The sequence below is a fragment of the Neofelis nebulosa genome, chromosome 2, assembly GCF_028018385.1.
Source record: "Neofelis nebulosa isolate mNeoNeb1 chromosome 2, mNeoNeb1.pri, whole genome shotgun sequence".
NCBI lineage: Eukaryota > Metazoa > Chordata > Mammalia > Carnivora > Felidae > Neofelis > Neofelis nebulosa.
The window spans coordinates 191,983,460-191,998,701 of NC_080783.1; the positions used below are offsets into that span (position 1 = coordinate 191,983,460).

At 41.2% G+C, this 15,242-nt stretch overlaps 1 protein-coding gene across 19 annotated transcripts in view; it reads right to left on the bottom strand.

The window, feature by feature from the left end:
* MACF1 (microtubule actin crosslinking factor 1) overlaps positions 1-15,242 on the bottom strand; it is a 335,119-nt gene that overhangs the window by 191,848 nt on the left and 128,029 nt on the right. For 11 of the 19 annotated variants that reach the window (XM_058717965.1, XM_058717978.1, XM_058717958.1 and 8 more), the window contains exon 3: positions 4,895-4,984. In XM_058717965.1, coding sequence (XP_058573948.1) covers positions 4,895-4,984 — 90 coding nt within the window. Of the gene's footprint in view, positions 1-2,067; positions 2,164-4,894; positions 4,985-15,242 lie in introns of all 19 variants that reach the window. The other 8 variants (XM_058717976.1, XM_058717957.1, XM_058717960.1 and 5 more) reach the window with 1 other exon arrangement.

The window sequence follows — 15,242 nt, forward strand, 5'->3', positions numbered from 1 at the left end:
CATGATGCTGGTTTCCCACTGTGCCTCCTGAGAACACACAGTGTGGGTAGACTACTAGTGTCGAATCAGTGCCGCAGCTCCTGTACAGGGTCTTCTGTGGCCATATACGGCAGAACCTGATTCTGGATGTGCAGTTAATGGGAACAAAGTCTCTGGCTCTGTGGCTCCTAAAATCACAGTTAAATGCTATTTTAAGGAAAGGGCGGAAAGTCCTAATTGCATACTACACAGTAATTAGAGCCAACCTTATTAAAAACCTGGCAAGAGAAGGTAGATGTAGCCAATTTTAAACCAGGGAATGAAGAGTTTTACATGCTCAATAAACAAGTGAAAAACTCAAAAACGAGAGACAAAAATCAGGAAGAAACCTATTTTCCAGGCAGATGGGTGTCCATTTAAAAAAGTCACCTTGGACCTCAATAAGAAATACCAACAACAGGGGCGCCTGGGTGGCGCAGTCGGTTAAGTGTCCGACTTCAGCCAGGTCACGATCTCGCGGTCCGTGAGTTCGAGCCCCGCGTCAGGCTCTGGGCTGATGGCTCGGAGCCTGGAGCCTGTTTCCGATTCTGTGTCTCCCTCTCTCTCTGCCCCTCTCCCGTTCATGCTCTGCCTCTCTCTGTCCCAAAAAAAAAAAAAAAAAAAAAAAAAAAAAAAGAAATACCAACAACAATGAAAACCTTGATGAGTAGGGCCACTCAACAATGATACTCCAAAGAAAGGTATTTTCTGCTAGTCTCTCAGTCCCAGATGTCATACAAGCCACTGGAGAGAAGCTCATCTCCATCCCGTGCCCCTGGCACCCTGTCCATAGCTCAGCTACTATCCATCCAAATGTGGCTGAAATCAGTGTACTCAGTGACAGCATGCAAGGGGTGGCTATCTGTCTCTGGAACCTTTTCTCCTGCTCATTTTCCAATGTTGCTTTTATTTTACTAAAATTGGGACTGAAACATCACTCTTACTAGATTATATATACCCAACTCATTTGTAAATGTCAAAGTGGTACTAATTAAAGGCTGATGAATAAGGTAGCTATGCGGCCAGGTGCCTGTACAGAGGAAACATCGTCCCAGGTTGAAACACAAAAAGTAACCAAATGCGTGTAAAGATAAGGGGAGAAGCATTTCTCTGGGTGCCCCCAACACTTCTAAACAACACTCCCAAATGAGGATAATCTACAGAGATGTTGAGGCGCCTCTGGGCCACAGGATAACTTCTTAAGTCAAAGGTTTAGGAAAATCCTCTAGCAAGAACCTCTTTCCAGCCATTTCAGCTAAACTACTTGTGAACATGGCTTTGAGGATGACAGAGCCTATCAAAGTGAAGAGTCTAAGGCAATGGGAAGGGAGATTCTAAAGAGGTGAAAAATGACTTTAAGAGGACAGGAAACAGGGATATTGCTTAATCCCTGTTTCTGGAGAAAGATTATGGGCTATAATTTAGGGCCCACAAACAGGAAATGCCCTTCTCACACACTCTTCTCTTTATTCCTTGGTACTTCCCACCAAAAATAAATACCCTAAGAACATGCAAGTTAAAATCTCTGTCCTCTAGAGATATTATTGACAAAAGCAGCGTATCTCCATGCAGTGAGTGGTTTGCAAACTACAGGCTGTTTTGAAAACAAATGACATGGTGTGTGGTGAGAACCTGGAGGCTACAGAGGGTGGAGAGAGAGAGTTAGTCTCAAGTGTGGAGCCGTGAGCAATTAACTGTCATGCCTTCAACTAAACTTTCCACAGTTCTGCAATCCAGACTCAGACAACACAGCAAGGCCACCAAGAAAGCTACTGGTCTCCAGGTCACAAAGGCACTTGACACCTCCAAACACCATTATTCTTTCTGTGCCAACCACTCTCAGATAAGCAAAACAACCCCCACTCCAGGATCATCTAACAGTGGCAAGAGGCACAATTAGTTTTAACCACTTTCTTTGGGACCGAAAATTCCCAGGTGCAGAGGGAAGAAGGCGATTGGTAACTGAGGTACTTGGAGACCTCGAGAACCTCAGACTCTCTGATGGCCCTGCGGTGCTGGCTGGGATCCTGGCATCCCAGGAGGACCTACTACATCATCCTCATCTTCCTCCTCCTGCTCTTCGCTGTTTGTATGGCGCCAGGAGGGCATGCTCACGAGACGGAGGGTCTTCAGCCCTGCTGGCTCCTTTGGCCACCAACCAAGGCAAAAACATGACATAGTGACAGGAAATTCACAACACAAAAATGAGAAGGAAATGAATGCAATTTTTTTTTAAAAAGTGAAAATAAATATGAAAATACCCTCCCACAACCCAAAACATGCAAAACCATATCAAGACCAGATCACATGGTTATATTGAACACTTAGTCTGAAACACATCTTCAATTCTCCATGGCTGTCCATTCTCTCTTTTTGTGAATCAACTAAAGGAGAAGGAGATTCTGAGAATAATCATGAAAGAGGTATCTGGATAGTTCTCAGTGAAAAGATGATATGCTATGAATATCTCCATAAACAACTTGCACGTTTTCAAAGGTTAGGCAAAGAAATTAGATTGGAGTGTTTTCAGACGGTTTTATAAGCAACGTCACCAAAAAAGAATCACTTTCAATATAAAATCCCTACAAGTTCATCAAATATCCCAGCCAAATTGCCCAAAATGTAACTTTGTGAGTTAAAGTCCAGCAATGTGAAAGTGACATTATGATTACTTATGAGATTTATAAATGAGGGCCAGATAAGAAGTGGAATTCACCAGTAGTGGCTGTGCTAATAAAAGCATCTGTCAATTTAAGTCCATTAAAAATTATAAAAGTAGGGGCACCTGGGTGGCTCGGTCAGTTTAAGCATCTGACTCTTGATTTTGGCTCAGGTCATGATCTCACAGTCATGAGATCGAGCCCCACATTGAGTACCCCCACAGTGGAAGCAGAGCCTGCTTAGGGTTCTCTCTCCCTTGCTCCCTCTGCCCCTGCGCCACTCAGGCTCTCCCAGGGGGAAAAATCATAAAAGTAATTCTACCGTAAGACAAAAAAGATGTGAAACCAAAACAAAGGGCCCATGGGAAGCCAAGCCCCAATCCTTGAAGAAGGTGAATAATACTTAAGGAGCAAAATCTAATGTGCTAAATTACCTTCTTCAAAAACAGCAAACGCTGACTAAGAATTCACCAAAGGCAATGAATGCTTGAGTTACTTCAGTTCATGTTTTCCCCCAGAGATGTTTCCAGTATTTACCCCTGGACTTTTCTAAATGAAAACTATGTTGGGGCACCTGGGTGTCTCAGTCAGTCAAGCGTCTGACTCTTGATTTCGGCTTAGGTCATGATCTCATGGTTCATGAGACAGAGCCCCACATCAGGCTCTGTGCTGACAGCATGGAACCTGCTTGGGATTCTCTCTCTCCCTCTCTCTGTCCACCCCACCCCCCTGAAAACAAAGAACCCACAAGTGGGGTTATTTTGATAAGCCAAGAAGCTCAGGCAGATTTATCTTTAGATACATAGGTGTTTCCCACAAGCAATGCTTACTTAACACTTTTGGGAGTAGGCAGGCATATTTAATTATCCAAGGAATTCAAATGTACTGCATCCAGGACTGTGTTCAGATAGCAACTTCAGTACTTCTCCAAACCTCTGAGATTCAGTGAATCAAAGAAGGAAGAAAGTGAGGTGAACTGGAAAAAATAACTCTATATACCTAGGACTTTTTTTTAAGTTTATTAATTTACTTTGAGAGAGAAAGAGAGAGGGAGAGCACATGTGGGCAGGGGAGGGGCAGAGAGAAGGAGAGGGAGAGGGAGAGGGAGAGGGAGAGGGAGAGGGAGAGGGAGAGGGAGAGGGAGAGGGAGAGGGAGAGGGAGAGGGAGAGGGCGAGGGCGAGGGCGAGGGCGAGGGAGAGGGCAAGGGCCAGAGAGAGAGAGAGAGGGAGAGGGCAAGGGCCAGAGAGAGAGAGAGAGGGAGAGGGCAAGGGCCAGAGAGAGAGAGAGAGAGAGGGAGAGGGCAAGGGCCAGAGAGAGAGAGAGAGAGAGGGAGAGGGCAAGGGCCAGAGAGAGAGAGAGAGAGAGAGAGAGAGAGAGAGAGAGAGAGAATCCCATGCTGGTTCCCTGCTGTCAGCACAGAGCCCAACTCGGGGTTTGAACTCATGAACCGTGAGATCATGACATGAGTCAAAATCAAGAGTTGGACACTTAATTGACTGAGTCACCCAGGCACCCTTAAATACCAGGGCTTTTAATGTAAACTTCATATCCTTAGCTGAATACAGAAAATAAAACAATTCACAACAGATGGGAAAATAGGAGCACCTATATAGACTAGAAATAAAACTCTAGAAAGAAAAATATGCCTTACTAAAAAGAATCTTTATTTATTTAGAGAGAGAGAGAGAGAAAGAGAATGCACGCCTAAGAGCAGGGGAGGGGCAGAGAGAGAATTCCAAGCAGGTTCCACACTGTCAGCGCAAAGCCCAATGCAGGGCTCAAACTCAGGAACTTCGAGATCATGACCTGAGCCGAAATCAAGAGTTGGACACTTAACTGACTGAGCCACCCAGGCATCCCACTAAAAAAATCTTTAAATGTGAATCTATTGTTCCTGAAATAGTGTACCAACAAGTAGATAAAGAACAAATAAGGAGAAAAAAAATGCATATTAAAGGTATAAAACCGATACCTGATTCCATCAAGAAATGAGAATATGACACATCAATTCACATTAAGATGAAATTACATCATTTTAAAACTGTAAGTATGACTTAGAAGCAAAGTCCACCAATAATGTCTTCTACTTCTTTCTCCCAAGTAACAGAGAGCAGGCAGTGGCGGCCACTGTCCTGGCATTCAACATGATGGACTGGTATGCCATTAACAGGGCCATGTTTGCGAGGTCACTCATGAGAAGAAGAGAGAAGCTCACCAGTTTGATGCCTGAGAGGACCTCCAGCAGAGAGATTAGGTTGTGGCCATCCCGCAGATCTTCATAAAGATCATTGATGTGCTTGCGGACCTGTGCATGAGAATGAAACAGATTTTTATTTGGTCTTACAATCTCTTATTATCTACACAAGAGTTTTTGATTCTAGGTAAACACAGATTAAAGAATTTGAAATGTGAAACAATAATAAAATTCAGGAATTTTCAGTTTTGGAGTACAATACATATGAAATGGTAACACTTACCAGAAATGTATGTGTGTTTTTAAAATAGAAGCCAGATCCACTACATACTCTAGCCAACTCTAAACAATATTCAAGAAAGACTGGACAAGGAAATGGAGAGTCAACCATCCTGAAACCTCTCAGGAATTATTATGGACCAAAATGTGATACAATGACCAATGCAGATGGAGGAATCCAGTCAGAATCAGAAAAGCCTTCTAGAGTGCAAAGGAAACAAAAATGCTAGGTACCCAGTGTTTGACAGGATGTACCTATATTTTAACTCCTCTCTTACCAAATATTTCTAATAGTGAATTTGAGGGCTATTTTCCTTGTGAAAAAAATAATTCCAATTTTAGAACTGAAACTATGGGAAAAAAGATCTCACTTTGGAAAAATATGTGGTCCATGTCAAACACCATGCTGAATGCTGTACATGTTATCTCATCTCTCTCTCACATTGATAAGGCAGGTGTTATTCCTATTTTACACATGAGGAAATGAGGCACAGAGTGTTAAATAACTTGTCCAAGATCACAAGTGGGAAAACTGGCCTCAGGTTGGTCTTTCTGAATTTAGTCTTTGCCATTAACTACTATGCTTTATAATCAGCCATAATCTTATTTTATATTTATTTAAACCAAACAACAGCCCTATGAAGTTTATTCTTGTATCCACGAAGGGACTGAGGAAGCTGAGACCTTGAGAAGTTAAAGTCACATAGCTGCAGGAAGCAGAAATAGGTTTTCTGGTTTGTTACAAGTCCAGTGACAACTCCACGGGGTGACACAACACAGAATCAGAAGACTAGTAGTGGCAAGCATAAGGAAGATTAATTTTCAATATAAATAATTGTCTAGACAACAGTAAAAAGGGCTACTTTCAGAAGTCATGGGTTTCTAGTCACTGAATTCTTCAAGCAGAAACTGGGATACTGATTTCCACATCTGAGTGGAAAACTGCACTATAGTCATTTCCAATTGTAATATTCTAGCATTCCAAACAGAATGGGAGTCCGAAAAGATAAAGGCTATGGAGCGCCTGGATGGTTCAGTTGGTAGAGGATGTGACTCTTGATCTGAGGGTTATGAGTTCAAGCCCCAAGTTGAGTGCAGAGATTACTTAATAAAAAAAAAAAAAAAAGATAAAGGCTGGAAATATCTGGGGAGACTTCCTGGAAGAGGAAGAACTGGAAGGATTAGAAAATGTTTTGACAGAAAGACAGAAGATGGAAAACCACAGAAGACAAGGTACAGAGGTGAAAACATGTAAGATGCATGTTTGTACCTGTGTGAGTAAAGGAGTAGGAAGGTGATGGGTAGATTACCCAGTTGGAGAAAATGGTTCATGATGAATTGGGTAATAGCTTTCAAACTTCAAAGGAACATTTCTTTAATTTTTGTGTTATTCACAATGTGAATACAGGTATAACACACTTTTTGGTTTAATCTGCAATATTAACATTTTCTCCACCACTTTAAGTCTAAACAAAATAACACATCTAGCTCAGACTTGTAGCATTTGTTGATTTCCATCATGTAAATACTCCCACCATGACCAATTTCCAGCCACTAATATACTATCACTAAAAGTGATGTCAGGAAGAAATGTACAAGAGCACACCATTATATACTTTTCCATCAGAGATACAGCATACATAATTAACTTCAAGAGCATAGAAAATATTAACATGTAGTAAAATAATTATGAGATGATGTGTTTTGAGTATTTATTACCATTATTTTAAATATAACTTATTTCATTGTGAGCTTATATAATTTAATATTTCATAATGGCTGTGCTTAGCAACCAACTCACAGAATTAGTATTCAGTTCTCATGAGCCCATGTAAGCTAGCTCCAGCACACCAGTGGCTCCAAAATTTCAAGACCTCTCCATCAAGTGGGTGCAAGGTTTCAAGCTTGCGCAACCATGGTGCACCATGGTTGCATAAGCAGGTCATGAGGGTTGGAAAGAATGGATTTGAGTTCAATTTTAAATATACTGAATTTATTTTATTTAAAGTTTATTTATTTATTTGAGGGGGAGGAGCAGAAAGAGACAGAGAAAGACAATCCCAATCAGACTCCAAGCTGCCAGCACAGAGCCTGACGTGGGGCTTGATCTCACAAACTGTGAGACGGTGACCTGAGCTGAAATCAAGAGATGGACACTTAACTGACTGGGAGCCACCCAGGAGCCCCTTAAATATGTTGAATTTAAAAGAGTAGAAAAGGAGCTACAAACGGTAATGTTCTGGAAGCAGCTGAAAATACCAGAATTCAATTTGGGTCAGCTGAGAACTTAAGTTTAGAAGTCATATGCAGAGAGGTGCTAGCTAAAGACATGGGAAATGTTGGCCTTTCTGGGTTAGGGGCAAGAAAGAAGAGTGCTAAGGACTGAGACTGCGGGAATAGCCAAAATTAGAAGGCAGGAGATGGAAAAGTAATCAACAAAGGACAGGGTGGAAAAAGGCAGTAAAAGAAGTAGGCAAAAAAGCAAGAAAGGGTGATCGAGGAAGGGGTGGATTATTGCTAGTATCAAATGCTCCAGGACAAGGATAAGGACCAAGAAAGTGTTTTTTAGTTTTCTTACAAGTAACAGTGTTTTTTGTGAGAATCGTTTTCTAGAGAGTGGTAGAATAGAAATCAGATCATAAATGAATGGTGGGTTAAAAAAAATAAATTAAAAAGTGAGGGGTGCCTGGGTGACTCAGGTCATGATCTCAAGGTCATGGGATGGAGCTCTGTATTGGGCTTTGCACTAAGCATGGAGCCTCCTTGGAATCCCCTCTCTCTCTCCCTCTGCTCCTCTCCCCCACTCGCTTGCTCTCTCTCTCCCTCTCAAATAAAAAAAAATAAAAAGAATTAAAAGTTCAAAATGAATAAATAAATAAAGTGGGAAAATATGAAGTACTTGATGTTAAGGGTTAAAAAGAGAAATGACAATGAGGGACTTATTTTTGGTAGGTAAGACCTGAGCATAAGGTATTAAAATCAAGAATGGGTACTGAATAATTATTTAAATGAATAATAATAGGAATGAGGACCAAGTGAGATCATATTATCAAAAGGACACTAATTACCATGAGTACTAAAAAGAAAAAGGTGGTATTTTGAAATACAAAGTTAATTTCACATCAAGTCCTCAATATCTCCTTCTAAAAATGCCAGTTATGTTTTACACCTGCAAATAGCAAAATTCAACCACCTTACAAAAAACTTAGGTGAAATGAGTTTATTTTGTCTCTCAGTCTTTGGTTATAATGACTAACTATGAAAAACTATAAAAGACAGATATAGACAGAGATAATGGGGGAAGGGAGGGGAGCATTTTTTCCTGAGAATTTTCAATAACAGAGAACAATAGTGTTTCTGAAGCATATTGGGCACAGCTCTGCCTACAGATGGATAAAGTACTAGCTAACACTAGTGCTTCTATGTTAGAAAATTTTCAGATACAGAGATGGGATTTGGAGGGTTCAATTCATATCCCAAGATCACACAGCTAGTAAACGGTCAGGCCAATAAAATCCAGGTCTCCAATTCTGCCCCATTCCAAAGTCTTTATCTCTTTTGCACATATCAAGTTGCCTCTAAAGTTTTCCATAAATCTCTTAAGAAAAAGTCCAATAGCAGGGCACCTGGTGCCTCAGGTGGTTAAGCGACCAACTCTTTCTTGATTTCAGCTCAGGTCATGATCTCACAGTTAAGAGACTGAGCCATAGGGGCGCCTGGGTGGCTCAGTCGGTTGAGCGGCCGACTTCGGCTCAGGTCACGATCTCGCGGTCCGTGAGTTTGAGCCCCGCGTCGGGCTCTGTGCTGACAGCTCGGAGCCTGGAGCCTGTTTCAGATTCTGTGTCTCCCTCTCTCTGACCCTCCCCCATTCATGCTCTGTCTCCGTCTCAAAAATAAATAAACGTTAAAAAAAAAAAATTAAAAAAAAAAAAAAAAAGAGAGACTGAGCCCCAAATCAGGCTCTGCACTAAGTGTGGAGCCTGCTTGGGATTCTCTCTCTGCCCATCCCCCACTCTCTCCCTCTTCCCCTCAAAATAAATAAACTTTTAAAAAAAAGATAAAAGAAAAAGTCCAATAGCCAAAAAAAAAAAAAAGCTAACAATGCTGTATGATATATATGAAAGTTGTTAAAAATAAATCCTAAGAATTGTCATTACAAGGAAAAAAATTTTTTTGTTTTTTTGCTTTCTCTTTTTATTGTATTCATATGACATTGTGGATGCTAACTAAACTTACTGCTAATCATTTCATAATATAGGTAACTCAAACCATTGTGCTATACACATTACACTCATACAGTGATGTATGTCAACTCTGTCTCAATAAGACTGGAAAAGGAAAAGGAAAAGGAAACGGAAACGGAAAAGTCCAGTGGACCAAGCATCAGATGTTTTAGAGGCAGTCAGACAAAGCCAAGACTGATCAGGAATCATCAATATGTATCTTTTTCTCCAACTAATACTCATGCTATTCTGTCAACAAAAAGATGAGTGAATAACTTCAGCTACTCAGGTTTTTGCCTGTTTGCATTCCCTGTGAAAATCACTGTCAACATTAGCGAATGTCTCCAAAGAATATATACAAATGGCTAACAAACTGATGAAAAGATGCTCAAAATCATTAGCCATAAGGAAAATGTAAATCAAAACTACAGTAAGATACCAGTCCACACCCAAGAGGATGATTATAATCAAAAAGATGGATTATAACTGTTGATAAGAATACAGAGAAACGGACACTCACACATTGCTGGTGGGAATATAAAATGGTGCAGTCGCTTTGGTAAACAGTCTGACATTCCTCAAAAAGCTAAACACAAGTTACCATATGACCCAGTGATTCTATTCCCAGGTGAATATCCAAGAGAACTGAAAATATCTGTCCAGGAAAAAAAAAAAATGAATGCATGTTCACAGCATTCATTGTTCATAACAGCCAGTGGAAATAATCCAAATGTCTATCAATTGATAAATTGGTAAACAAAATGTCGCACATCCATACAGTGGAGTATTATCTGGCAATTAAATACTGATACATGCTATAATGTGGATGAACTCTGAAAACATTATGCTAAGTGAAAGAAGCCAGTTACAAAAAGCAAAGGACCACATATTGTATGATTCCATTTATAAAAGATATCTAGAATAGGCAAATCTAAAGAGTCAGAAAGTAGATTAGTGGTTGTCTGGAGCTGGGGGATGGTACAGAGGGATTGGGGTGATGACTGAAGAGTACAGGGTTTCTTTTGGGGATGATGAAAGGGTTCTAGAATGGATTGTGGTGATTGTTGCACAACTCTGAATATGCTATAAGTCACTGAATTGTATACTTTAAACATGGGTAAATTGTAGGCTACGTGAATTAAATCTCAAAATAGCTGTTTTTAAAAATTAAGGAATGACTATGTTTTGAGGGATCAAGTCCACCGAGGCCAGTCCTCCTCAATTCCTGTGCATCAATAAGCTAAGGAAAGCTCTGCTCTCCCAGTTCTTTACAGATTAACTTGAAGTTTTGGGTGTTATGGGTCAGTCAGTAGAGCATGAGATGCATGATCTTGGTTCAGGGTCATGATTTCAAGCCCCATGTTGGGTGTAGAGCCCATTAAAAAAAAAGAAGAAAGATTAATTTGAAGTTACAGAAAAAGAAACAGCTTCCCCAAATTTCTGAGTAGCTTTAGCAAAGGGAACAAACTGCACTTGGGTACTTGGAATCAGAATCTGGCCCAAAGGGATTTTAACACTCCCAGCTGGCAGATGAGAAAAGTGTTGCCTGGTCAAGTTAGGTACCCTGTATAAGATCACTGATATGGGAAGTGTCCATCACTGTCTCCCAACTCCAAGTTCAGTGCTCTTTCCCTTCACAAGGCTTCCATGATGCTTGAAGGGTAGAAAGGACATATTAAGAGGACCTCTTCCTTTCCCAAAGAGAACCAAGGATTGTCATGTGGTATTCTTTGACACTTGCAGAAACTCTGATCAAAAAAACCTTTCCTCTAAGACTTAAAAGAAACACAAGCAGCTCAATTTCCTTGACCCAAACTATGTTGAAGAATGATAAACAGGTCAGAGAAGAAAGTTTTAAAGAGAAGAATTTATTATTTATTCTCATCTACACTTATAAAAGGTACAGGGTATGTAAAAGTGAACCTAGTAACTTTTTTTTTTAATGTTTTTATTTTATTTTTGAGAGAGACAGTGAGACACAGAGTGAGCGGGGGAGGGCCAGAGAGAGCAAGACACAGAATCCAAAGCAGGCTCCAGGCTCTGAGCAAGCTGTCAGCACAGAACCCAACACGGAGCTTGAACCCATGAACCGTGAGATCATGACCTGAACCAAAGTCAGATGCTCAACCAACTGAGCCACCCAGGCGCCCCTGAATTCATAGATTTCTTTTTTTTTTTTTTTTTTAACATTTATTCAATTTTGAGAGACAGTGAGAGACACAGCACAAGTAGGGGAGGGGCAGAGAGCAAGGGAGACAGAACTTGAAGTAGGCTCTGGGCTCTGAGCTCTCAGCACAGAGCCTGATGTGGGGCTCGAACACACGAACCGGGAGCTTGTGACCTGAGCTGAAGTTGGATGCTTAACCAACCAAGCCACCCAGGTGCCCCTGAACTCAGATTTCTAAACTGTAAGGGGAATTCCATATTGATTCCATGGCCAAATTTATCCTTGAGGAAAAGCCTAAAAGCTAATGCTAAAAAACAGATTATAATTGTCCCAGACTTTTTACCTGTGAAAGACCCGCGCTCATTTAAAACTTTGGATATTTGGGGGTGCCTGGCTGGCTTGGCCAGTAGAGCATGCAACTCTTCATCTCGAGGTCATGAGTTCGAGCCCTACGTTGGGTGAGGAGTCTACTTGAAAAAAAATTTTTTTTTAAATAACAAAACTCTAGATTTTTCCTTTTGATGGTTCTAGTATATGCTCAGAACTCTTGGGTTTGTAGGCTTGCATTCTAAATTAGGTTACTTATATATTAAGATGCTAACAGCCTTAGCAAATCTCTTTTAAGATTGGACCAACAGTGTTCTCAACTAAGAAAGAAGAATTAATTTGCTTATTCCACAACAAACTGTTTCCCACAGAGATAGCTGGGGATCCAAGGGATCCTAGGTCAACTAAATCCAGAACTTAGGAGGCTTGGTTGCTTTGATCTTATATCTATCTACTTGCCAATGGCCACGTTAATCTGGGTGTACTTGGGGAGCACAGCAAGGGATGCCTGAACTACAAAAAGCAAATCTCGATCTGTAATTCTCAGACCAAAGTTCAAAGGATGCCAGCATGGAGCAGTGATTCTGATTACGCAGTAACTCCCTCTGAAATATCCCTAGATGAGAAATGCCCTTGGCTGGGTGTCTGAGAAGAGATGAAAAATAGCCGGGGACTGAAGTAAAGTTCTGGCCAGCTTCCAATTTCTAACAATGCTCCGCTGTATTCATCTGGTTTCTCCCTCCCTGGGCCTCCTGTCATCACACAGCAGAGGCAGAGGTCCAACCAGCAACAGCAGCGAGCCAGTGTATTTGTATTCAAAGTACAAAGTTTAAGGGACAAGCCTGAGTCAGGATAAATTCAGTTCTTCTGATTGTTAGAGATGAGGCATGAAAAAATAAATTGGGGGCATATTTGGTAGAAAGAACAAGTAATTTTCATCATGAGACTTGTGAGTGATCCCTAGCTCCATCCTTCCACCAGCTGTATGATCTTGGGAAAGTCACTTTATCATTCTGACTCTCACTTTCCTTAGTTGTGAGCATCGAGAGGATTAAAAACCTTTACTTCCTTCAGTCATTGTAAGAATCAAGCCAGATAAGAATGTGCTTTATAAGCTATAAAGCACTATTAGAATATTATTTACTCAGGGCAACAAATACTGGGTACTTCTCACATCTGTGGTGCAGTACATAGTAGACAAAGTAGTACAATACAAACCCTAGCCCTCAGTGAGTGCACCGACGGAGGAGACCAATGAGTGAGCACACGAGGCATCACTTCAAAGTGGTGTGGAACAGAGAGTGGCAATTAATTTAGTCTAAGGACTGGAGGTCAGATTCTCAGGAAGGTGATATTGGAGCTGGGCCTTAAAGGGTAAGTGGGTGATGGCCAGGCAGAGGACACTGGGATGTGCATTCCCGGCAGAGAGAAATGAATAAGCAAAGAGGTGTGAAAGAACACAGTGTTTAGGGAGCACTGAGTTGTGTCATGTGACCAAGCACAGGCCACACAGGCAAGAATGCCTGCAAATGAAGCTGGGCAGCTTGGAACCAGCTTGGGAAGGGTTCTGCATCATGACAGAGTTCTGTGTCACCAAACTGAGGGCAAATGGTACACACTGAAGGAATTAGAGGGGAATAGCAATTTTCTCTCCATGTGTCTCTTCCTTTCTTCTTTCTTCTGACACTAACAAAATAAGACATAAGATCTGCCTTCAAGTTACAATCAAACAGAAAATATGGAATGTATATAAATACTGTAACAGAAGTATGTAAGGAATACAGTGAGGGCACAAAGAAAAGGGTAGTCAATTCCATATGGGAGATTCCGGAAAATATTTATTGAGGAGGTGTTAAATCGGTATTATGCAGGCAAAACAGAGCTGGAGAAGGCTCCAAGCAGAGAAAGCAGCATGAGCAAAGATACAGAGTCATAAAATAGCATGGCACATGGTTCAGCAAGAGCCTGAGGTAGGAGGGAAATTCAACACTCTGAGGCTGGAAAGGTAGGCAGAAGCCGGGGCCATTACTGATGTTAACAGCACAAGTTCTAGACTTTAGGCTGCCTGAATTCTAAAATTTCAGTTCTGCCTCTTTCTAGTGGTGTGACCTTGAACAAGTTAACCTCCCTAAACCTCATTTTCCTCATTGATAAAATGGGAAAATTACTAGAGTCTACAGCAATCGTCAGTGAGGATTAAATGAGATAATGCATGTAAGGGACTTAGTACAGAATGTCCGCTTTACAGGAAGCACTCAGTAAACTATTTTCCTTAACATTGTTACTACAGAAAGCAATATTGGGAACTATTACAGTGGTCAAGGCAAGCTGAAGAGGCCCTAGACTAGAACAGAAGTCATGGAGATAGAGAGGAAAAGTCAGATGCAAGCATTTTCTGAGTTGGAAGTGAGTGACTGGAGCTGGTGACAAGGGGATGAATGGCAGGCTGAAAATAGTACGATTCTATGTTCCTAATTTGGACAGCTAGGTACGTGAGTGAAAATATTTAGCAATTTGGGATTTGTTGAATATAAGATATGTCTGAGTGACATCCAGATGAACGTGTCTAGTACACGGTCTTTGGCTTAGGAAAGAATACAGGAAATGGCTCTATTATTATGTCCTTTTTTTTTTTTTTTGAGAGAGAGAGTGCGTGTGCACACATAAGTGGCAGAGAGAGAATGCCGAGTAGGCTCTGTGCTATTAGCATAGAGCCACACGTGGGGCTTAATCTCAGAGAGAACCAAGAGATCATGACTTGAGCTGAAATCAAGAGTCAGACGCTTAACAGACTGAGCCACCCAGGTGCCCCTCATTATGTCCTTATCCATACTTTATAGTCTGAAAACTACCCTCACCTGCAATTCCCATTAAACAAGTGGCCCTAAGGAGGTACGTTTAATTTATGTAACCATCTCCCTAGCTACAGATTACTGAGCTATAGATGGACACCTGACCCATGGAGGAAAAAGAAACCCCAGCCGATCAGATTTTCTGTTGTCTTCAGAATCCTGCAGCCACAAGGGTTTATATCACCATTTGAGAGACAACCACCACAGCTTACACACAAGCAATGGGAGAAATGCAGAGACACAGGAGGCATACAGAAAGAAATAAAAGTGAAAGAACACAAGGCCTCATAAAAAGAGAGTAGCTGCCTGATAATGTTTAGTTTTTCGTAAAGCCTAGCTGCCTCCAGACACCAGATTCTATGAGATCACCTTGTATTCTTTTTCTTCCTGTGCTTCCTTGCATTCCGCGCCACCAGTGATCCCTGTGACTAACACAAGAGACTGCCAAAGACGAGTACAGAGAACAAAACTAGAAAATGGGTAAGGTTAGGACCCTAGGGACCAGCAACATGGAGAAGTGA